At 35.7% G+C, this 23875-nt stretch overlaps 1 protein-coding gene and 1 long non-coding RNA gene across 2 annotated transcripts; one reads left to right on the plus strand and one right to left on the minus strand.

Moving 5' to 3' along the window:
• Window positions 1-388: 388 nt before the first annotated feature.
• LOC126761985 (mpv17-like protein) lies at window positions 389-5082 on the plus strand. The gene is made up of 4 exons (XM_050478442.1): window positions 389-743; window positions 1650-1747; window positions 4182-4294; window positions 4407-5082. The coding sequence occupies exons 1-4, from the start codon at window positions 615-617 to the stop codon at window positions 4658-4660; spliced, it is 594 nt and encodes a 197-aa protein (XP_050334399.1). The 5' UTR covers window positions 389-614; the 3' UTR covers window positions 4661-5082.
• Window positions 3079-3688, minus strand: LOC126761986 (uncharacterized). The gene is made up of 3 exons (XR_007667403.1): window positions 3454-3688; window positions 3254-3387; window positions 3079-3141 (listed from the first exon to the last, which is right to left on the minus strand). It is a non-coding gene; the product is annotated as an uncharacterized LOC126761986 (long non-coding RNA).
• Window positions 5083-23875: the final 18793 nt, after the last annotated feature.

Below are 23875 nucleotides of genomic sequence, written 5' to 3' on the forward strand. Positions count from 1 at the left end.
TAATTTATTAATGCTAGTCCATACCATTAACTACATAATAACAATTTCCGTAATAAATCAACTAAAACAGCAATAAACTTATTGATATAAACTGTTAACTACACAACCATTCGTAAAAACTTGCATCACAATAAACAACCAGACGATATCTCGTAAAACTGATTATCAGCTAAAGATATAGATAGCCCAAAAATAGCTGAGAACACAGCACAAATGCAATATTTGGACACGAGCCGCGCTGCTGATAAAATCACTGGAGCAAAGAGCTGGCGTGTTGGGTTTTATATCTTCTTGCTCTTGCTGAAGTGCTGAGCGCAAATTAAAGCTCAGCAACGCTTCACAAGCGCACGATGTGTTGGTGAACGATTTTAGTGACTTTGTGAGCTGAGCGAATTTTAGTTTACTTTGTGCGCGGCTGCTGGCTTGTTCAATTGAATTGTTAGTGGGAAAGCAAATCGTGTGAAATGTGTAGTTGACAAGTAGTGCCAGCACTTGCTAAAAATCAATATTTTACGGAATTATTTAGTTATATAAGCATTAAGTAGTTGTTTATAAGAATAATTTTCTAAAGTAATACGTCCAAACGCGCTTCAGTGAACATTATATATGCAAATATGTCTAGTTTTGCGAATGCTGTGCGTGGTGTCTTCCGCCGTCATCCCTTTCTCGCCAACAGCGCCATCTATGGCAGCTTATATGTTGCGGCCGAGTATTCGCAGCAATATTTGGTGAAGCGTGTGCTGGTAAATGCGTATTTTTTGTATTTTTTTGTTGTTAAGATTGTTAAGATGTTTATAGAAGTGGGTGTAACAGTTGTTGATAAACATTTGTATATAAATAATAAGAAAGCTATAGAGCAACTGCCAAAAAAAATGGAAAATGAAACGAGAACTAATATCATACGTAAAAAGTTAGCCTTCAGAACGACAAAATTGTAGAACTACACATTTTTGGATTCAATTGCGTTGTATATAGACTTACTAGCCAGTAGAATCAAAGTTGACATTTCCTCTTACAGTGAACTCACGATTATTCGACATTATGACGATTAATATGCATAGATGATATGCTTTGGAGTTACTTAAATCGCGACCGCTAGATATTACGTTCAATAAGAATCAATATAATGATATCAGAGATAACATTTTAGATCTTTTACTTTCTAAAAAGTTCCAGTGTTAATATGCTGTCTAAAATATACTGAGGCTACCTTCCCGATATACAAAGATTCCAATATTTATCTGATATCTTGAAAGAACGATAGGATTTTATGCTATGGTGTAGAATTTATTCTCAACTATTTCGCTCCATTATAAAATCTGTTGACGTTGAGTGGATGTATAGCTCTAGGATGCAGTTCTAAGGACTAAAATATATTCAGGCTACTTTCTCCATATATTATATATACCTAAACATACATACATGTAGATTATTTGATATATTGTATACAATGATACGAAAGTTGAATGACGCGATGCGGAGTATCCACTCTACTGGAGTGGAAAATGGTTCTAGGATGGGCTAAGTGAAGTTATATAAGTATAACTAGGATAAAGCGAATTAAGTAACTTGAATCATTTAATCATATTAAATTTATACACAAACACAATATACAGACACAAATACAATATACTTCTTTTCGCGCACAGCCGGAAACCGAAGCGGAAAAAGAGGATATCGATTATGCCACAATAGGTCGGTATGCTGTAATGGGTACAACCGTTTTCGCACCAACACTCTATACATGGTTTGTTGATTTTTATATTTTTTTGTTTGAAAAAGGGTATTCACAAAACCCAAAAGTTGAAATGTCAGCTAAAATAATTTATATAAAACTTTGCGCAAAAATTGATATTTTACGAAGACGTTTTAGAAAAAATTTGCTTAAAAAGTTATTTTAAAATATTTACTAAAATTTTAATAAAAAATTTTACATAAAAAAGTATTAAAAAAATTTTTAAAAATAATTACTAAAATTTTAATAAAAAAAAAATCATAAAAAAATTATTAAGAAATAATTACTAAAATTTTAATTTAAAAAAAATTCTTAAAGAATTATTAAGAAATAATATATGTATAAAATTTTAATAAAAAAATTTCCAAAAAAACATAAATATACTAACTATAATTTTAATAAAAAAATATTTATAAAAAGTTATTAAAAAATTATTACTAAAATTTTAATAATAAAACAAACTTCATAAAAAGTTATAAAAAAGTAATTGCTAAAATTTTTTAAAATATTTCCAATAAACAAATTTTCGTGAATACCCTTTACTACATTTATTATTTGTTTATTTACATTAAGTGCCAATGATTTAAACTTTTAATCATTTCTTCATCATATTCAACATTATATCAACACCGCTTTGTGTTCCGACGCACATTTGCTTATTTGCTTTTGAATATTTTATGCGCAATGTTACTTTTGCATTGCCCTTTTATTGGCTTTAATTAAAATAAATTTGCAACTAAGTTGTTTTTGTCTGTGCGCACAAATAAATTAATCATGAACCTCACTCAGCACTAGACCATGCCTAGCGCACCTTAATTTTGTTATCACATCACCTTTTCGCTCTCTATCACAAACGCTCTCACTTTGTTTACACGGAAATTCACCAGCTTGTTTGAAATTTAAGATTTAACACAGTCACAGCACATTTTAGTGTTTATGTCTTATCATGGTGTGCTTATCATACGTTTATCCATGAACTCAACAAATAATGCACGTGTTGTGTCTCAACACATAAACAGCTGTTTAGTTTTTTTTTTCACTTGCTCTCGTTTTCTTCTCTTTTTTCCATTATCTCTCTCTATCTCTCTCTCTCTCTCTCTCATTTCCTTAACCGCTCCTCCTTTCTTGTGTATCACTCTCTCAGTTTTACACCAGTATTCTGTATTCTTTGAGCTTTTCAACAGTCACCAACAACTTTACCAAAGTTTCTTAAGCAAAGCTCATGCTGGTAAAAATCAAGCTTTGTTAGAGATACTTTTACACCTTTGAAAAAATGTCAGTTGAAGCTTGAAGCTTACGTTTGAGTTAATGGGTACTCAGTTAAAATTTCCTTAGATATGCTCGTTTAAGTTCAGTCCGACCGTCCAGACTTTGGAAGCACATATTTTTTGTAATTTTTCAAGTAACTTTTTCGATATCGGTTAGATATCAGATATTTTTTAGGTATACTCGTTTATGTCCAGTCTGACCGCCTTGATTTTCGAAGCATATGTATATTTCTAGGAGTTTTCTCGTAACTTTTTTAAAATCGGTTAGGTATTCCATTGCTTCCTTTGATTTGTGAATTCTGTGAGCTAATTTTTCTTAGAACTTTTGTACTAATTTTGCACTCATGTTATAGAAGCGACGTTAATGTCAAGTAAAAATTTTCGCTCAGTGCAGTTTTTACTTTTCAAACCTTTACTATGTACATATGTACTTAGGCCTAAATAGTGAACGTTTTCTTAGCCTCCTTGAGAGTGTAGTAACTGAGTTAGTAACCAATTGGCTAATACGTGGAACTTTTCGAATATTTAAATATATTTTTTATGTTTTTAGATTTAATCATGTGAAAAATAAGATAGTTTACAGCCATATTGTTCTAGTGTTTCTTGCTAATTTTGGGTTGGGTTGGGTCATCACTCAAGACTCTTGAGTTAGTCTTGTTGCTTTGTTGCCTTGCAACTTGTAACTTATTAACTTTCAGCTGCAGAGGCTTCAAGTTTCTTTCAAGCTGCAGTTAGTCACATTTAAGTTCCATAAGCCACACATTTTAAAGGCCTTAAACTTTCACGATTTTTTCATAAAATTTATTTTTCAAAAAACTGGTGGATCTCTTTTGTATTTTTTTGTAATTTTTCTTTAAATTTTTCATTTAATTTTTTATTTTTTAACTCCAAATATTTTTCGAAATTTTCAAATTCATTTCAATATAATTTTAACGACTTAGGCACACAAGAAAAAGCACTCAAACTTCTCACACATATGTATGTTTAGGCACAAAAAACTGCTTCACTCAATGTGAGTTAGTCTTGTATAGCGCAGCTTAAATGGATACAATTTTGCGGCATTGTCTCTCTTAGCGTGCACATTTCAAAGCCTATGCACCGTTCCGTCTAATATTATAGCAAATTTAAGAAAATATTTAATCAACACTAGTTTATTTAATGCACTTTCAATTAAACAGGTACAAATGGTTGGATGGCACCTTCCCTGGCACTACCAAACAGATAATCGTTAAAAAGTTAGTGTTGGATCAATTCGTGTTAACACCTTACCTGCTGACTGCTTTCTATACAGGTTAGCCGATTTTTATTCTTTTGAATAAAAACACAAAATAAATTCATTTCTATTAAATTATATGTAAAATATGTTTACTCAAATATTTCGATTTCTCCGCAATTACTTTTAGGCATGGCATTGATGGAGCAAGCTGAGGATCCCTTCAAGGAGTTACGCGAGAAATTTTTACCAACATTTACACGCTCTTGCATATTTTGGCTGCCAGCGCAAACTTTGAACTTCGTAATGGTTGCGCCGAGATTTCGCGTTATTTACATGGGGGTCTGCGGCTTTATATGGGTGAATATTTTATGTTGGATCAAGCGGCAACCTAATGAGCTGGAGCCTGAGAGTGAGATGAAACTGAAGGTGGCTGGTGAATAGAGGCTTAAGCTGAGTAGATTTTAAAGAAATTTGAGATTTTTAAATAATTTAGCGAACTAGAAAATGCAATGCTAAGAGATTTGAGTTTATTTTAACTTTAAAGCCTGAAACAGCGCTTTTGAAAAAACACGTTATTGACATTTAAAGAAAAAAATATTAAAAAGAGGCTTATAGATTGCATTTATGTATTAAATACTATTTTTAAAGACAACATGTCATAAATTGGTGAGAGAAAAAATGAAACGAATTTAAGCAGAGAGTTTCGGGAGAAAACGTTTTCTGAAAGATGTGCTATTTGTCTTAAATTAACAATAAGTTACTTTCCATAAGCTGTTACAAACGAATTTATTTGTAAAAAATAAAAGAAAGAAACATTACAATAAAGTCTATTTCTATTAATCGATATTTATCGATACATTTTATTTCATATTTATTTCAATTAATGAATACTTATCGATAAAAGAGTGCGATTTAGGACAGTGTTTATTTAGATTAATCGATATTTATAGATAATTTTTACGCAAATTCAATTAATCCATATTTATCGAAAAATATTACAGGATTTATAAAATCGAAATTTTCATGAAAATGTTTACAAAGCGTATTAATAATATTACTAACCATGGAAATTGATCGATATATTGAATAAACACGATATGTTATCGAATTTTTGCAAAATATTTCGAAATATCTCTAAAATGTATAACGACTTTACATTCACTAGAGACACAGACTATAATAATATTATACACTAAATATCGATTATATGAATATCGATAAATTTGTCGATGATTCTTTAAAAAAAATTTTAAATGAAAACTATTAATAGTTATAATATAAACTACATCGATTGCTCGAAAATCGATAAATTTATCGATTTTTTTTTGGAAAAATTTGTGCAATATAAACTGTCACTAACTGGTGGCGTTCCAACAACGACAAGTCTCGGTAGCGAAATATTTATATATTTCAGATGTCGAAATTCCAAAATCGAAATTCAACATTTGAGACTAGACAAAAGAATACAAAAATGTGTATGTCTGATACATATATAAAAAACACAAATAAACAAATAAATGATATCAACAAAAAGCCATTGCATTTTTTTCTATATTTCATCAGTTCTTCCTACACGTATGTATTCGTCGACATAAATAACGCACAACTACTGGCAAATACCACTATCAGTCAATAACTTCATAAGATCGCCTTTCTTTTGTACGCCTTGGATTTTAGCGAAATCATAAATTTCAATTTTTTATCCAAAAAAATATTCTCTTCTAAGGTCTTTCCTATATTAAAGCCTTTTGGATCTCTTGGATGATCTGTTACCGCGATATCGGTTCTTTCTTACTTACAAACAACAGGCGGCGGTATTTCATCTCTTGTTCGGTACGGTGCATATTTCGGATATGCATCGAATTCACTATTAACATGTCTCTTCAGATATATTACAGCCACACGAACAGCAGAGATAGATTTCTTTATGGATACCAATTAATGGTTTCCCAAATACTGATACATTCCAGAGTCCAACTGGGTTGACTCCAGTAATTTTTTCCCAAAAATAAACATTCTTGTCACACTTGGGATCCAGAGCGGTGCGTTGTCTGCAACGTCTCTCGCAATTGATGCAGTTCACGCAGGTTCTTAGCTTTTCGTTCATGTCTGAAGCAGTAGTCGACCTGAGATGTTGCGCTTCGCATTGAACGAAACACACTGAGGCTGCACACAAGGGGCTTCCACCTTTTAATAGTTTGAGAAGCACGCAGGTAAAAATCATTTCTTTCCGGTGCTTAAGATAAGCTCTAGGTGGTTCAAGGCGAGTCAGAATTGCATTTTGCTGGCAAAATATAAATAAAGAGTTTGGTTTTTTTTGAATTCCAAAAAAATATGCGTGCATGAGGAACTTTAAAATTAAAAGAAGTACAATGAAATAAAGGCTGGAAGCAAAATAATGGATAAAAATAAAAAAAATGAAGACAAGGCGATCATTATTTGGAATTATTGACTCACTTTTTATAAGAAGTTGGACAAATGATATGACACTTTATTATTTATTTCAGAAACTTCCAACAATCTGCTGATATTCAGTAAGTGGAATGGTTACGAATGAATTATTCGAAGTATTACCCTCAGCTAGTTATGACCTTTTTCCATCTTTCTGACAAACCTCGAATAATATTACGGTAAAACTGTACAGGTTCTGATGCTATCTAAAAATCAAGATATTTTAGCTGACGTCTTGTGAGTGGAACTGCTTCTCAGCCAGCCAGCGTAGACCCCGCTAAGAAAGTCTCGGCTAGTTTGAACTCTTAAATGCATCGGAAAGGTACTCCGCCTTGAGGTTTCTATTTTTTTTGAGAGGGAAAAATTAAACGTCTTTTAACCCATTCTAACTTACATATATAAGTATTTATATAATTTGATGGTGTAACTAACTCACTTATAGTGGAGTGCTCGCAGATTAGCCACGAAAGAAGATTTGCCACGCCAAAAGAACGAAACACTCGCTGAAGTGCATAACTATTTGCGTGCGCTTACATACTCACACACAAATACAAACATACGCAAGTGAGTTTCTGTAAGCCAAGCGTCGCTATAGTACAAAACAATATACCTTTCGGTATGCATATGAAAATAAATGTTACGTATACGCCATGTCTGCTTGGCGAAAAACGCGCTGTACGGCTTGGTTAGCTGCACAGGCTGGCTTTAAGCAACAACAAAGCCGGCATTAATGTGGCGTAAATCTTTATGCTTTTTGTGAAAAATTGCCGAGTCATTTTTGTTGTTGTTGCCTTTGCAACGCCCCCATTCAGCAAATGTGCCATAACGATATGTTGCCGAATGGCAGGGCACAGTGCCGTTGAAATAACAATAATACAAAAAAGAAATACGCCTTCGCACCTCTCGAAAAATGAGGTTGCAACCAGTTTTTGGCGAAAGGTTAAAAATTTCCATATTTCCATATGCCAAAGCAACAAGCGGCGCAACCGCTGCCGCGTGAAAGTATTTTGTTTGCGCCTGAATTTGTATCCTTTGCGCATACGCTGGCAGCGCAACAGTTGTTCGCATAATTTCAACACCTACACAAGCAAGCAATTGCGTGAATAAATAATTTTTGGTCACACAATGGCGGCACAGTGAAAAAGTAAACACGCAGCGACGGTAAAATGTGCACGGGCGCCGCCACAACAACGGTGGCACATCCTTGAGTGGCGACGGTGGAGTCGGCGTTTTCGGCAAAACGCTAACTAGCGCAAAGATTAATGAGCGCAAATTTTAAATGTACAGTGTGTAGCGTTTATATTTGCATAATTTGTGTAGCATTTTACACCTTTTAACGCGCTGCCATCAAACGTGTCGGTCTGCTCGCCTGCCAGCTCGTCTTTCACAGCGTGGCACAACAAGTGGAGTGCAGTGCCTTTGTTGCGCTTTATTTTCCAACGTGGTTTTTTTGTTGCTTGTGGCGTTGGCGGCGGCAGCAGCAGTGACGCCTACCATTTTAGTTCAAGGACATAAATTTGCTGAAAAATGAGTGGAAATATTTTTTCTCTGCTGCTTTTGTATGCAGTTAACCTTTTCGCCGCTTTGTCGTATAATTTGAAATTTAAAAATTTTGCAACTTTTCACAACTTTCATTGCTCACACTTCGCTCTCAATTGCTCCATGCCGCACAACGTGTGTTGCATAGCTAAAAAGTGTTACCCTTTCAAGTATTTTCGTGTCATGAGAAATTGCATATAAAAAGGTAGTAGTTTTGGTGCCGTCTGTAGTCTAGTTGTTTTTGTTGTTGTTCAAGTGCTCACAGTAGCTGGTTGGTAGTTGAGTAAGCAACTGGTTGAGTTGACAGTTGGGTCGAGTGCTTTTCTTGCTAAGGCCAATGTGGCCAAGTGGAAGACACGGTAAAAACTCACGCTTTGCTGGAAATTAGCTTAGAAAAAGTTTGTACAGTTAACTGTTGTTTTTGTAGCGGTTATGAATAGATAAATTCATGCTGCTATGACACCTATTGATAGAAAGCGTAAAAAAGTTGCAATAACAGCACATTGCTTGTATTTGATTATACATGGCAAAGGTGGAGTGGGAAAATGGGATGAGTGGGAACGGTTGGTGACACAAAAAGTTAGCAAAATTACAAAAATAAACTGAATTGCATATTTTCTTGCAGAGCGGTGTATGGATGTTGTAAAACTTTAAAATATTGCATTATAGGTTATAATATAAATATAAGCATTAGGGTGTGCAAAAAAATAAATAAAAAATTAAAATAAGAAAAAATTATAATTTCGATTGCAGCAAAGCTGTAATAACCTTCACAAATAAAAAAGTTTTCATACAGGTACTTGATTTTGATCGGTCGGTTTGTATGACAGCTATATGATTTAGTGTTTCGATTTACAAAAAATATTCAGATTTCATAGTAATGCTTTAGTTAAGAGTTCATGCCAAATTTTGTGAAGTTAACGTGTTAAATGAATCAGTTTTTCATACAAGCACTTTATTCCGATCGTTCAGTTTGTATGGCAGCTATATGCTATTGTCGTCTGTTCTGGACAATTTTTTCAGATATTATAGTAATGCCTTAGATAAGAATTCGTGCCAAGTTTTGTGAAGGTATCTCGTCAAACGAAAAAGTTTTTCATACAAGTACTTGATTTTGATCGGTTAGTTTATATGGCAGTTATATGATATAGTTATCCGATCTAAACAATTTATTTGGAGATAGCAACATAGCCTTTTGTAATAACTCACGCAAAATTTCGTGAAGATGTTTCTTCAAATGAAAAAGTTTTTTATACAAGTACCTGACTTCGATCGTTCAGTTTGTATGACAGCTATATGATATAGTTATCCGATCTAAATAATTTTTTGTAAGATTGCAGCGCTGCTATGGACAATAGTCCAAGACAAATTTCGTGAAGATATCTCATCAAATGAAAAGGTTTTCCATACGAACAATTGATTCCGATCGTTTAGTTTGTATGGCAACTATATGCTATAGTGATCCAATATTGTCCGTTCCGTCAAATGAGCAGCTTTCCGGTGAGAAAGGTACGCGTGCAAAATTTCAAATCGATAACTCAAAAACTAAGGGACTAGTTAGCATATATGTAAGTATATGGACCGGACGAACTGATAGAAGGGCAGAAAGACGGAAATGGCTTGTTAAAGCGATCTTTATATTAAACATTATTCTTATACAAAGTCAGTATTTTATTCTTCTTCTTTATTGGCGTAGACAACGACTACACGGCTATAGACTTTTACTGATCCAAGTTTCCTTGACTTTGAAGCCTTGAGCGAAAATTTTTGTTGATTGTATAAAAATAGATTTTGTTATTCAAATCAAGTTATTTTTGCGCTTCTTAAAACTTCAGTGATTTCCTTGAAATCTAAGGCGAAATGAGAGTAGTCTCCTAGTACCCACTCGTAATTAATTATTATTAAATCATATTTAACTACAAGCGTGGGCACGCTTGATAGTGAAAACTGAAGTGTTGCTGCACTAACTCAAGCATGCATGTAACGTGTGTGGGTGTGTATAAGTTTAAGAACAGCACCGCAAACTTTCACGCAAACGAGGCTAATGCACAAATAGCCTGTGTCAATGAAATTAATTAAGAAAGTTAACGTTATTAGGTTAAAAAGTCAAAGTGGTTTGTATATGAGCGGCGAGGCAGGTGAAAAATGAGTAGATATACGCACACAAACACAACTATGGCCGCAAAATGGGTTGCCAACTACAACAACAAGCAATGTCTTGCCTACAATGATAAATAGCGGTTAAAGCCAGGTAGGCTGACTGCTTGACTGATATGACTGTAGTGAGAGAGATAATTAGCAAAAAATGTGTGTGCAAATCTGTGTATGTGTGTGGGTTTGTGTGTAAGTTGCGGCTAATTACATACAATGCGTTTATAGTAGGCGCTGATGATAAATCAACGCTTGCGGCGACACGCATATCCATGTTTAGCTAAGACTATCAATGGTGTCTTAAATGTTTGTCACTCAATCAACGAGCATGTGTGTATACACGCTGCTAAAACGCTTGGTGGAAGCGTTTCGACAAGGTGTAGTTGTATTTACGCTGCAATTCTATGGATTTATGTAAGCAGCTCAAGTGCTTATGAGCGGACGGGGTGGCCTGTGCTGACTATGGTGAGGTGAGTATGAGATTGTACGTGGCGTATGAGTGACTTACTGCAGGCGACGAGTTTAATTGAGATGCGTGGGCGTATGAAGGAAGCACTATGTGCAAGGAAGTGTGATTTTGCTTTTGCTTAGTATTTATAATTTTTCTATTTATATAATTCCGTTTTTTTTAGAAAAAAGTATAATAATGCAACATGTAACTACTGTAAAGCTTCCTATATTTTTTTCATCTGCCTTACAGCAACCCAACGAGGTCAACTAGTGATAAACGTTGCGTATTGTTGGTTTCCGACAGCGTCACATGAAACCAGCACACGTGCCGTTTACAAATCCAAGCGCAAGTTAGATTTATACACACATACATACTTGTTATATGCACAGTATATCTGTTTACAACATTAAGCTACTCAGTCAAGGCGCATTTCTGCGGTTGAGTACATGCAAATCTGTGTGCTTGTGTATTTACGAGTACAACACCCTGTGAAAACGCCTTCTAATTACGTTTATAAATATTTAGTGTGTACATTTAATTGTGTGTGTGTTTGTGTAGGAGCTAGCGTGCAGAAAATTATTACGCCTTTGCTAGCATATATGCGTGTAAATAGTTCTTACGCATTTACTACAATACAATAACAACAACAATGTTGGTAACCACACTTAACACATTAGCAATGCCAACAAAGGTGAAACAACAATGCATATGCTGACAATACAAATACAGGCACGCAAAACTAATAGTTTTATAATTGGAAGCGAAGCGCGTGTGTAGCACAGTGGCGTGAAAAGTTAATTATTTTAAAGGTAAAGACAAAAATACAAAAAGACGACGCGATAAACTGTAATATGCTTCATAAATAATACAGTTTTCACAGAAGAATTTCATTTTAATCGTTCAGTTTGTATGACAGCTATAAGCTAAAGTTGTCCGATCCAAACAATATATTCAGAGATGGTAGCAGTGCCTTAAATAATGCTCTGTGCCAAATTTCATGAACATATGTTTCAAACTAAAAGGGTTCGTTATTTAAAAACTTTATTTTGATCGTTCAGTTGGTATGGCTGCTATATGCTATGGTAGTCCAATCTGAATGATTTATTCGAAGATTATAGTGTTGATATGGAAAATATTCTCTGCAAAATTTCCTGAAGATATCTTATTAAATAAAAAAGTTTTCCATACAAGCACTTGATTCCTATCGATCAATTTGTATGACAGCTATATGCTATAGTAGTCGGATCCAAGCAATATATTCAGAGGTTGTAGCAATGCCTTGAATAATGATCTGTACCAAATTTCATGAACATATGTTTAAAAATAATAGAGTTTGTTATATAAGAAATTGATTTTGAACGTTCAGTTTGTGTGGCAGCTATATGGTATAGTGCCGCTATACCGGCATTTCCGACAAGCGAGCAGCTTTTTTGTGAGAAAAAGACGTTTTGCGAAATCTCATGTCGATATCTCAAAAACTGAAGCATTACTTGGCGAATATAGCAGAATAGACAGATGGACGGGCATGACCGTTTAAACGTTTCTTTCTAAAGCTTATAATATAATTTAAAATATTTTTCTATTACAAAGACAACTAACGTGTATATCTTAAGATTATTTGCTCAAAACCTGCAGCTAAATAAAAATTCACTACACTCTGTGGAAGCTTTTTGCATCAAATATTAAAATTTTATGGCGAAAATATTAATAATTCCACAATATATAATACAATATTTTACACAATAGAATAAAAAAATATTATTTTGTACTTTTTTGTCATTTTTGCACCATTGTATGGCACAACTATTTCACAAATATGTTCTTTTTCCAAGTATTCAACACAGCCGCTTTCACCATTGTATATTAGCTTGTTTGTTTGTTGTAAGTCATTATCATTATAATGCCGTGGCGCATGTTAAAATAAGTAAGCGATACGCATGCAAGAAATATTTATCTTAGGTTTCATGAAATTCATTATTTCACACACACACACCAACACCAAAACTGCCTGCTTTGATATATTCGTACTGTGAACTCGCTCCTTCGCTTTTAGTAACCCTTTCTCGTTTATAATTTACCGTTACTCTATCTCTAAATTTCAGTAATATAATCACTGCATTACATTTTTTATTCAACCGAATCGTAATTTTGGAAAATTAATTATTGCTACTCATTACTAGGTCTAGTCTAACATAATAATATTTTTCTTGCCAGTTGGGCTGTTGATTTTCGAATATGTTATTAATTATTATTTTTTCTTGATTAAATTAATTACACAGACCATTAGTGTTGTTGTTTTTTCTAGATTTTTTTATGATCGAAAAGACATTTAATTACTTGGAGAAATGTAATTACTGAAATTTTCAAAGGTGTTTTGTCTGACACGTTTTCAGATTTGCTTTTAATAATTTCTAATGAAACAAGGTCAAATAAATAAATATTTTCGAAATATTCCCAGCCTACTTAAATCTAAAGTTATTATTATCATTGTACTCTGAACAGGGCATATTAAGCTTGCCACGAAGTTTATAGCACCAAAGAGGAAATATCGGAGATCATATAAATTATTTTTGTAAATGGTCAGCAACACGAGTTGTGTCCGTTGTCATTTTCTGCCCAAGAATTTGTTCAATCCTCCGATTTCGGACCTATGGAGGATGGAATCATGTGTAGAAGCTCACGCAAGTGTGGAAAGTTCTCTGCTTGCCATTCACTTCGGAGTGGCCAGAAACTATTCTTTTACATATGGCTCAAGCAGCGCACAACTTCCGGTCTTATGCCAAGTATCCTCTGCGTAGCCAAAGAACATCCGTGTGAAGGCGAACTAAAGAGAGAAGTTGAACCATTCCCCCCCGGGTTGGGCGCTGGGTTTGGGATCCGCCACTTAAAAAACACCCCGAATGAAAATGAAACAATAGCCTCGGAAGAGAAACCTTCGTTTTGATAATGACCAAGACAAATGCAATTAAGATAACGATTTGCACTTGAAATGTCCGGTCCGTTAATTGGGAAGGTGCCGCTGCCCAGTTGGTTGATGTCCTCGTAAAAGTAAGGTCTGACATCACCGCCACCCTAGAAGTGCGATGGACGGGACAATGATTGAGACGAGTAGGTCCTTGTGGCATTTACTACAGTGGCCATATAAAGGAGCGCGAGTTCGGTGTGGGATTCGTGGTGGGAGAAAGACTCCTAGCATTGGTTTTCGGAAAATACAAAAGAACAGCTGGTACGACGAGGAGTGCCGTGTCGCAGCGGAGAGAAAACAGACTATCTACCTCACAACGTTACACAACACGTGCGGGATGTGATAGATACTTAGAGTTGAAGAGGGAAGCGAGACGCATTTGCAGACAAAAATAGAGAGAGACGGAAATGCGTGAGTACGAGGAGCTTGACAAGCTGACCGTGAGGGGTTATGCTCGAAAACTTTACGAAAAGATGCGGGGACTAACAGAAGGTTTCAAGACCGGAGTATATATTACTCTTGTAGAACCCCTAGATGTGATCTAGTAATTGTAGATTAAACCAGTTCTCGATGTTGCAGGAGTTCTTGGATAAAAGTGACGAAGAAACAAACAGAGGATTTTCTAAAAGAATTTTAGTTTGGTTCACTTAGTATGAATGTGGTCATGTGGTCAGTTGGCAGACAGTTGCGACTCTCTGGGCACATTTCTGTCATGAAACGTCCACCAGCATTAAGATCTATTAACCATTACATCAACCTTCTTGATATTTGCTTTTATTTGAGTATATCGTAGGGTATTTCGTAGATAGTGAACTTCTTCACTCTTGCCTTTGTACTGAGTAGGCAATTGAAAAGTAAGGTCCTCTCTCGACGAACAAAGACCAAACTCTACACGTTCCTCATCATTTCCGTCTTGCTATATGGTGCGGAGGCATGGACGATGACAACATCTGATGAGTCGACGTTACGAGTTTTCAAGAGAAAAGTTTTGCGCAAGATTTATGGACTTTTGCGCATTGGCAACGGCGAGTATCACAGTCGACGGAACGACGAGCTGTATGAGATATACGGCGACATTGACATATTTCAGGGAATCAAAAGACAGCGGTTGTGCTGGCTAGGTCATGTTGTTCGAAAGGAAGAGAATACTGCAGCTTTGACGGTTTTCGATTCAGTACTCAACACTGCTATCTTCACAGTGAAACCAAAATTATCATTAAAGCATGCAATCATTACTCTGCCAAATAAAAAGGCTATTCCCAACTTACTTCATTAGCATAAAACTCACAGCAGCTAAAACTTGCCATGCGTAAATATTTACTCCAATTGGCTTATTAAAAGTTATTTACAAAGTTGCCTTAAATAAATCGCTGAGGATATAAGTTGCAAGCAATTATTCGCCGAATTTCTATAAAAATAATAGCTAAACCTCATAATAACAATAAGGGTAATGATCATAACTTTTAAATCCCACCAAAGAGATCACAATTATTCCAAATGAATAAATCGCATAAAGGCAAAAGCACACACATTCACACTTTTATGTATGTATATAAATATCTATAGTACAATGTGTGCGTATAACGGCAAGAGCAACTGCGTGAGTGTAGCTGAACAATTGCTATTTAGTAATAAAGCGCATAATTTAGTTATAAAAATAAATAAATTCTATTTGCAATTTTAGCCAATTACCCCGAAATGAACTTTCGCAAAAGTAACTAAAAATTGCGCAATTTTTACATACAAATAAGCCAGCTGCTGCTGGTTGCTTGCTGGCTGCCGCTGATGGCTGCTGGCCACTGGCTGGTCGCAACTGTGTACAACCAGACAAAGTTGAGCGCATGGATTTTGTGGAAAACTTTTTAAGTCAACTAATGAGCCCAAAAGCTCGCTTTGATACACTGGCGCAGCCGAAAAGTGCTAGCTATTGTTGTTGTTGCCATTATTATTGTTGCTGTTTTGTACATTGTTTTCAGTTTTGCATCCCTGCATTGACCAGTTATGGCAGCGGCAGTGGCTTTTGCTCGAGGAAGTATGAGTTTCACGAAACGAAACGACGGAGTGGCGGCGGTAGCAACAAGTTCCAGCAACTTCAAGAAATGCGAATTATACAAATAAATACATTTTTGCTTTGCGCTCGACAAAATTTTATGATAGGGTTTTGTAAAATTTTATTGACAAGACGCGCGGCAGTCAGCCTTACCAACAAGCTTATAACGAAAGTTGTGAGTCGCCTTATCAATGGCAGCGGGTAGCGTAAGGCTGAGCGCATAGTGGAGTGATGTGCAGTGAGGATTTGATATTTGAGGAAATATTGAAGAAAAATTGTAGAAATTAAGCTCTACTAAGCGCAAGTGAGATATAAGCCTCTCATAATTTAATAAGACGGAAATACGGCCCGGAAGCATGTGCAATGACAAAACGGGATAAGTGAGTACTTGGAGCATTCGAGTGAACTATTCTTCGCAAGATTATTGGAGCCGTGTGCGTGAGCGTTGAATATCAAAGAAGTTGGAACCAAAAACTATACCAGCCCTCTGGCGACATGGACATAGTTAAGCGCATAAAACCCTAAGAAAAGCGTTAGTTGGACCATGTCGTTAGCATGGAAATTGTTTCTTCAGCGAAAAGCTCCTTCGATGCGAGACTTACTATTGGAGAACAAACCTACTATTGGAGAACGTAAGCAGGCATCCAATGGAAGATCCAAGTGCAAAGCGACCCTTGGCCAAACACGGATTAAGCGCGAACTACTAGATGGATTGGTTTGAATCCTGAGCTGGCGGCCATCTCAGTTGATCTGGTAAATGTATACTGTTGACGTGATCTCGCGAAGGACGAAGGGAACTGTCGAAGTTTTGTGTTCTCGGCTCAGACCGAACCAATGTTGTCATGCCATAGAAGAAGTAGAAGAAGGCGTAAGAGGATTGAGTGTTAGTCTCTCCCTTGATTTGCGCTTCGCTTCACTATGTGCTTAGCTTAAGGCTCGCAGTAGTATGATACACTGAAGTCATATACTTATAGAGTTCACTTAAAAAAAGATTATACTTGTACAACCAAAATGTTTTTTTGTATTTTAAATTTCTTTGGACCTTCTTCTCTTCGTCTAAGCTGTTGCATTAAATAATATATGACAGTATTATATTTTCATTAGCTGGCAAGCGCGGCAAGTCTCTACTCTTCTTATGAACTTAAAAAAAATTATATTATATTTTTGATAAACTCCAATATATATTACATTTAGCTTGTGGGCTTTGCTTTTGCTGCGCTTTTGTATTTTAGAACAACGCTTATGTCACTTTCAAGCTGGCCACGCAAGTGGTATATTGCCGTTTGTTAGCAATTTAATGCGCCTTTTTGCCTATATTCGTATCATTCTGTTTTTTATTTACATCCGCTTGTTTGTTCAAAGCGGAAAATTAATTCCATCTTAGCTCGTTTCCGTTTATCTTGTGAAATTACTTTCTTCTGCTATTGTAGCCTTTGTTGTTGTATTTTTTACTACAGCTTTCTGTTAGCTGTTGTTCTGTTTGTATTGTGCTTTTAGTTTTGTATATTTTTTCTGCATTTTGTTTTTTTATTGCTCTGCCAGTTCAGTTTACGCATCCGGTCATGCCCGCAGCTTCGAATGTGTGTCCACTTTGCCTCTTCATTTTTATTTTTTTTATTTTTGTAGTAAAGTACCCGCTTTTTAATAAATAAATACATTCTTTATTTGGAGTCAGTCGAATTCGTTAGTCGGAGAGTTCGAAGTGGTAGTTAAAGCATATTTTTGTGTAGAATACATGCAGAAAGCAGGCAGCTTTGGGTAGAGCTACTTCCATTATACCTTTTCAATATTGAAACTTGGAAGAATTTTGAAAGGTATTTAGAGGTTAGGTTAAGGTTAGTCCAAAATCGAAAAAACTCATTTATACAGATGTATATCCACCGAGATATTTCAATCTCAGCCTGGTAAAAGCTGGATAATAGAGAACGAGAGACAAGATGATCCCATCTCGCATTCTTCCAAACAGCTTTAAGGAAAGGCGTTCGACGTAATATTTAGCAGCTTCTCGTCTAAACCTTTCGGACAGCGTCCAGTCAGCACACCTGTAATTGTGGCCAGATGGACTTTGCCAAAAGCCAGTAGTTCGGATGACCACTTACGGTTCGCTCTGCAACAGATGGATCTTGCAGTCGCACAATTTTTCAGTTCTGGTCGTTGACTAGCATCTGCTGAGCTCACTGGAGATTCAAAGATCTAACGCTAGAACATGACTAGACATCAGAGAACCAACTCGGCTAAAATTGAGAAAGGAGGTCCTCCCCAGCCAGCTCATCGCCTTTGCAGTTTCCAACGTTTTCGCTGTGACCGAACACTCATACGATTGTAATATGGAAGAAGCTTTAAGCCATTGCAAGTGAGTTCATGAACTCCTTGCCTAGTGCGAGCTACAGTGGTTTGACAGTCTGAAACTATAGCTGATTGAGAGCTCCCGACCGAAAACTTCACCTCGATTCATCCGTAAATAGCCCATTGCTCGCCCTGTGCAACGGTTTGGCCTCTCTTACAAATCTTTTGTAGGTGTTTAAGCTGAGAATAAACCATCCCGAGAAGGTTCTTAGGTGTAGGGATCTAGAGCGGAAATAATGCAATCAAAGCACGGCACGGGGCTTCTCTAAGTCTAATAGCAGCTTTCGCCTGAAGCACCTATCAGTTATGTTTACAACGTTTAAAATGGTATTGAGTGGCATTATTGAGGTAGTCCTTAGTGCACCACAGACAGCTCTTTAAGTACGTTCTGTCTGCTTGGCTAGTGTGGTTTTTCCAATCGACTTACAATTATCTGCTGGATATTATTGGCTTAACAACGGTTTCATAGAGCTAGAACTTTTAAGGAAACAGTTTCGATAATATGACGAGTCAGAACTTTGAACAGAAAGAAAGTATATTTTCCTATGTTGAACCAGAGACCTACAAAATCTCAACATCGGGTTTGTCATTATCAATATCGGTATCTGCAGTTTCTTTGCTTCTCTCATAATCAGTTTTCATAATTTTTTCGAATATCTAAGGAAGTTTATCCTCTGTTTCGTCCGCTACATCCGAAGCTAACTTTTTTCTCATTTTTATTAAATATTTCTATTATTAATTTATATCCACTCAGTCCCCTCAACTACGCTGGCACCTTAACTTCCCCTGAAATGTCGTGTTGTTGCGATTTATTTCATGAACGCAGCACCGTTAAGCATTACTCGGAAGCATTCCATTATGTTTAAGAAATGTTTTTGTCGGTTTTTATTTACTGTTTGTTGTTTCGTTTTGTTGACCAACGTTTGTTGCTGTTGTTTTTGTTGTACTGTTGTAGTTCGTGTAGCTTTATTTTTCTGACTTGCCTTTATTGGAACAAGTTTCTTTTTGTTGTAAAAAGAAAAACGGGCTTGTTGTTGTTAATATTATGGAAGTTTGACTGACTTGTTTGTTCGTTCGCTTTGTTTGCTCGTTTGACTCCTTGTTTGCAAGTCCCGTTCGCATTGTTTGCTTATTTCCGTTTTCTTGCGAACGGGAAGGAAGCATGTTGTCCGCGTGCTTCGCATGCTTGACCCATTGTCGGCGCGTTGTAGGGTGTCTAGAGTTTTTTGGAGACCTACATATATGAAATTTGGTTTTTGTTGCAACAACAAGAAAAAACTGAATTCAAAAAAAAAACGGTCGTGGGACTGTTTTCTAGGAAATTTTGGAAAGTCAGGCGCATTTCTGGCTCAATGCTAGGCAAACAAGTTAATTTACCGCTTTTGGGACGAAGAGCAACCAGAAGAGATTCAAGAGCTGCCATTTCATTAAAGCCGGTGAAATCATAGGTCTATAATTCTTCAAAAATGATATGGGTGAGAACGTATCCGTCGATGGCGACCGTTATTGCGCCATGCCATCGACTTTTTTATGCCTGAAATTGAAGCTCGTGATCTCGGCAACATTTCGTGTCAATTAATGAATCACTTCGGTGAGCAGATAACTACACGTTTTGGGCCAGTCAATTGACCACGAAGATCGAGCCTATGCGGAACAAAATATCTCGCGTGTCATTCGCTAGTTACCAGTCGAAATGCTCGAACGAGGGATAGAGCATCTGAGACGTAGCCACGAGCAACATTTGAAGCCTTAAAGAAATTAATGCTGAAGAAGAATGTTATCACGAATGATAATAAATATTTCCCATTAAATAGGAAGTTTCTCTGTTTATTATTGGGAGGATTATTTAGATGCTGGCGATATGCACTTGCTGTTATGGCTTGTCAGGGCCAGGGTTTATGAGCACCTATAAAAAGTTGAGTAGTAAACTTAAGGGTTCCCAGTAGCAGTTTCTTTGGAAAAAATTGTCTTTTGGAAATGTGGCTTAGATTTTAATGGTAAATACTTGAAGTATTGATTATTTTATAGTAAAACGAAGCAGACTTTCTGTGAGAGTACAGTCGAATGGTGAACAGATCGAAGAAGATTTTCTATAAAGTATTTACGCCGATCGAGACGTGACGAGATAAACGAGAAATAACTGACAGAAGGCAATATTCATATGTTTAAATTACGCTCAAATTGGCTCCACAGAGCAGGTCATAAAGCAACTTTTTTGGCTGGAAAGCAGATTGTTCCAAGAAAACCTTTTCGTTCTTCCAAGAAAACTATACAGTAACAAACTCAACATATTTTCTTTGAAGTAAATCGATAACTACCTTACTTCTAATGATTTTTTAATTAAATCCGTCATTCCCCTGCCACCATTGTGTTACTAACTTTTAATTGAATTAATTGTTTCAAATGAAATATTGTGGTCAACGAAATGGGTGGAGACAAAATTACAGTTAATTAGCCGCAGCAATACAACTCTTCTACGCACATCAGCTATTTTCGTAATAAGCATACATATGTACATTTTCCCAAACACTATGCAGACATTAAAGTTGCCAACTAATTTATTTACTAATTTGCCACAAAAAGCATATTTAGGGGAGTATCGAAGAAACGCACGCTCCCTCCGACCAACAATTTTCTAGTTATGCATATGGGGGGTAACGAAAAAGTTCACTAATGCTGCCAACCAAAAATTTTTGTATATGCATTTATCCTACACAGCAAAATAACAACAACACTGAAACACCAACAAAAAGGTAAAAACTTTTTAATTACCGTGATTTTCATATGCGATGCAGGCAAAGTAAACAAAACTCTGCCAACTTGCCAAACATACATATATATATACATATACACTTGTCTACTTGTACATACTCCTAGCCGAAGCCGGATGTGTGCCAAGGATAATAAACGCAATTTTCGAAGAACCACACTTAATTGTAGTGCAGCGACTTGTATAAGTTGCAACACAAACAAAACTGTTGTCGAACCAGTGTACTGGAAATACGGTTTACCGTGAAGACACAGTACTGCATACACACACACATAAAAGCAAATTAGCAATAGATGATAGTTTTCTTTGGCGAAAAGGTAAGCGATGCGGGCGGCAACACACATTTCGATGAGCTGAAATTACAAGCAAAGTAAAGAAATAACTGCGATTTAAAGAAAACAGGGGCAAGATAAACAGTACACAGCATACAGACAATATCATGTATATACATATGTATATGTATGTGTTTGCGCTTGTTTTGTGTAAACACACATGTAGTTGACTTACTGCGAAACTTGCTTGTAAACAAGTCGAGAAAGCAGCGCCAGCAGCTGGAGCAGCATGAAAAACTACTTATTTACACTAAACTTGTAACTTGTAAACGAAATAAGGAAAGCAAGAAATTAAAAAAGGAATTGAAAAAAGTGAAAGCAAAACAAGTTATGCGCTCGCCAGCCACGTGTCTTTGCTGCCACAGCTGAAATGTATTGTCCGATTTCCCGCTTGGCGCTGCACGTCCTGCCCGTCCAGCCGCCGCACTGTTATGCTGCACACCTACTTGCCTGCCAACACTTTTATTTAGTTTATTTTCCGCAAACTACATTTAGTTCAATTTCGCTCTGTGGGTGTATGTTACGTATACGCCCCGTCAAACTGCATACTATATACCAACGTTGAGTTGTAAGCAAGAAAGCGGCACGCTTGCTTCACATTTACTCTGTGTTGATTAATGCCACGTTTTTACGCTATTTTGTATTTATCTTAGCTGGTAATTACCAGCGGTATCTGACGGTTTCTGCGCTGCCACGTTGCTGCTAGTGCTGCGCCATGATTTCTACGTTGGCTGTGCACTCATCCATAGTTAGGGAAACTGCATATCGCAGGTAATATATCTGTGTGCTTGTTTGTACTTGCCACAATAAAATGTGTTTAGTTGATGTTGAGACAAACAAGTTTATCTAGTTACATAAATTGTGCTCAGGTATTTGCTAAGTGTATGGGTAGCAGGTTAGTAGCTTCAGTTTGCTATGTAAGTAAATTATTTGACTTGTTGCTTTAGTTGTGAGTTTTTATCAGCATATTAATAAAGAAAGTTAAATATTTAACACGAGAAAGCGTTTGTTTGTTTTTGAAATTGAAATATGACTATTGTTTAAAGAAACGCCAAGAAGTATGCAACAAATGCTTGGAAGGTGGAAAAGGGGATCAAAACTCGGTTGCGCTTAAGCCATTGTTGTACTCATTGTACTCGATTCAGCAGCTTTAAGACATAATTTGTAAGAAACCTCTAATAACTAATAACTAAAATGATGGAATTTTGAATATCTACAAGCTCTTGATCAAGTTTTGACTAATTTAGGTGCTAGCCAACATTAAAAAATATATGTAGCAAACCAAAAAATAATAGGCACTATAAGAGATTGTAATATACGAAGTGCTTTTGAATTAGTGTTGCCACCTAACTTAAAAAAAAATATTTGATTTGCATAATAAGTAAAAATTTGTAGTATTGATAACAGTGCGAATTTAAGTAAATTTTGTGATAGGGTTGCCACTCATTTATAATAGGGTTGCCACCTTACCTAAACTAAAAACTTAATTTGCATAATAAAAGGTTAAAATATGAAGTGTTGGCAAATTTAAAGAAATTTTGTGATACGGTTGCCACCATATGTAATAGGCTTGCCACCTAACTTTAAATAAAAATTTAATGTGTATAATAAAAAGTTAAAATTTGTAGTGTTGAAAAGAGCACGAATTTAAGTAAATCTTGTGATAGAGTTGCCACTCATATATAATAGGGTTGCTACCTTTTTTTACTGAAAAAAAGTATTATTTGAAAATTAAATTTCTTTTCATGATTCCATACTTTGGATATTCAAAAATATATCCCTAAAAAATACGAAAAAAGTGTGATCATTCTTTACGAGTAGCCGCCATTTTATGGAAGAAATTTCAGTTTTGTTACCTCTTGCTACAGCGACATTTCAAGAAAAGTAGAAATAATGGCGTTGAGAACACAGCTTTTTTTCCACTGACAAAACGCTTTAATTAATTTTTTTTAATTTGTGTCCTTTTTAAATATAAATTTGAAAATGATATAGAATTGTTAGCAAAAATATCTAAGGCTTTTTATCAATTGCTAAAAAAACGCTCGAAATTCAAGCCTCTCGACTAGAATACCCACTGCCAATCACAAAACAAAATATTTAAATTTTTGTTTTAAGAATTCATTTATTTTCGAAATTCCATAGCTTTGGATTACGATCAACATACAAATTTTGTTACTTAAATATTTTTGTGTTCCAATGGCTCCGCAAATACATGACGTAGCTCTTTTTTGAGCTTAAGTCCTTTAGGCTTTGCTCTCTTTGTCCTGCACATCCTCATCCTCTGGCAACGGAGCTTCGCTGTATATACCATCAAAAATCCATAAGGGATACTTCACGTTATTCACATTTTCAGCAAATATTTTTGTCAATTTCATTTTGGTTTAATTTTTTATATTTCGTTTAATAGAAAATTGTTGTTTTCAGCTATAGCTAACGCTTAACACAGAATTCGAACTAATGAATCGACAGCGAGCTCAATACGTTTTTATACTATATGATAGGACAGCAGCTGAGAAAGGTGTAGAGAAAGATGATCATCCCTCTAGGTAGGAAAGATTCTAAGCTATGTTCGTCCTTTTTATACATATGAGAGGACAACAG

The sequence above is a fragment of the Bactrocera neohumeralis genome, chromosome 6 (genome assembly GCF_024586455.1).
Source record: "Bactrocera neohumeralis isolate Rockhampton chromosome 6, APGP_CSIRO_Bneo_wtdbg2-racon-allhic-juicebox.fasta_v2, whole genome shotgun sequence".
Lineage (NCBI taxonomy): Eukaryota > Metazoa > Arthropoda > Insecta > Diptera > Tephritidae > Bactrocera > Bactrocera neohumeralis.

Excerpts from the sequence above, each read along its gene's own strand:
- LOC126761985 (XM_050478442.1), top strand. The coding sequence starts at position 615 with ATGTCTAGTTTTGCGAATGCTGTGCGTGGTGTCTTCCGCCGTCATCCC. Across the intron at positions 744-1,649 it reads ATTTGGTGAAGCGTGTGCTG|CCGGAAACCGAAGCGGAAAA; the intron begins GTAAATGCGTAT and ends TTTCGCGCACAG. Across the intron at positions 1,748-4,181 it reads GCACCAACACTCTATACATG|GTACAAATGGTTGGATGGCA; the intron begins GTTTGTTGATTT and ends TCAATTAAACAG.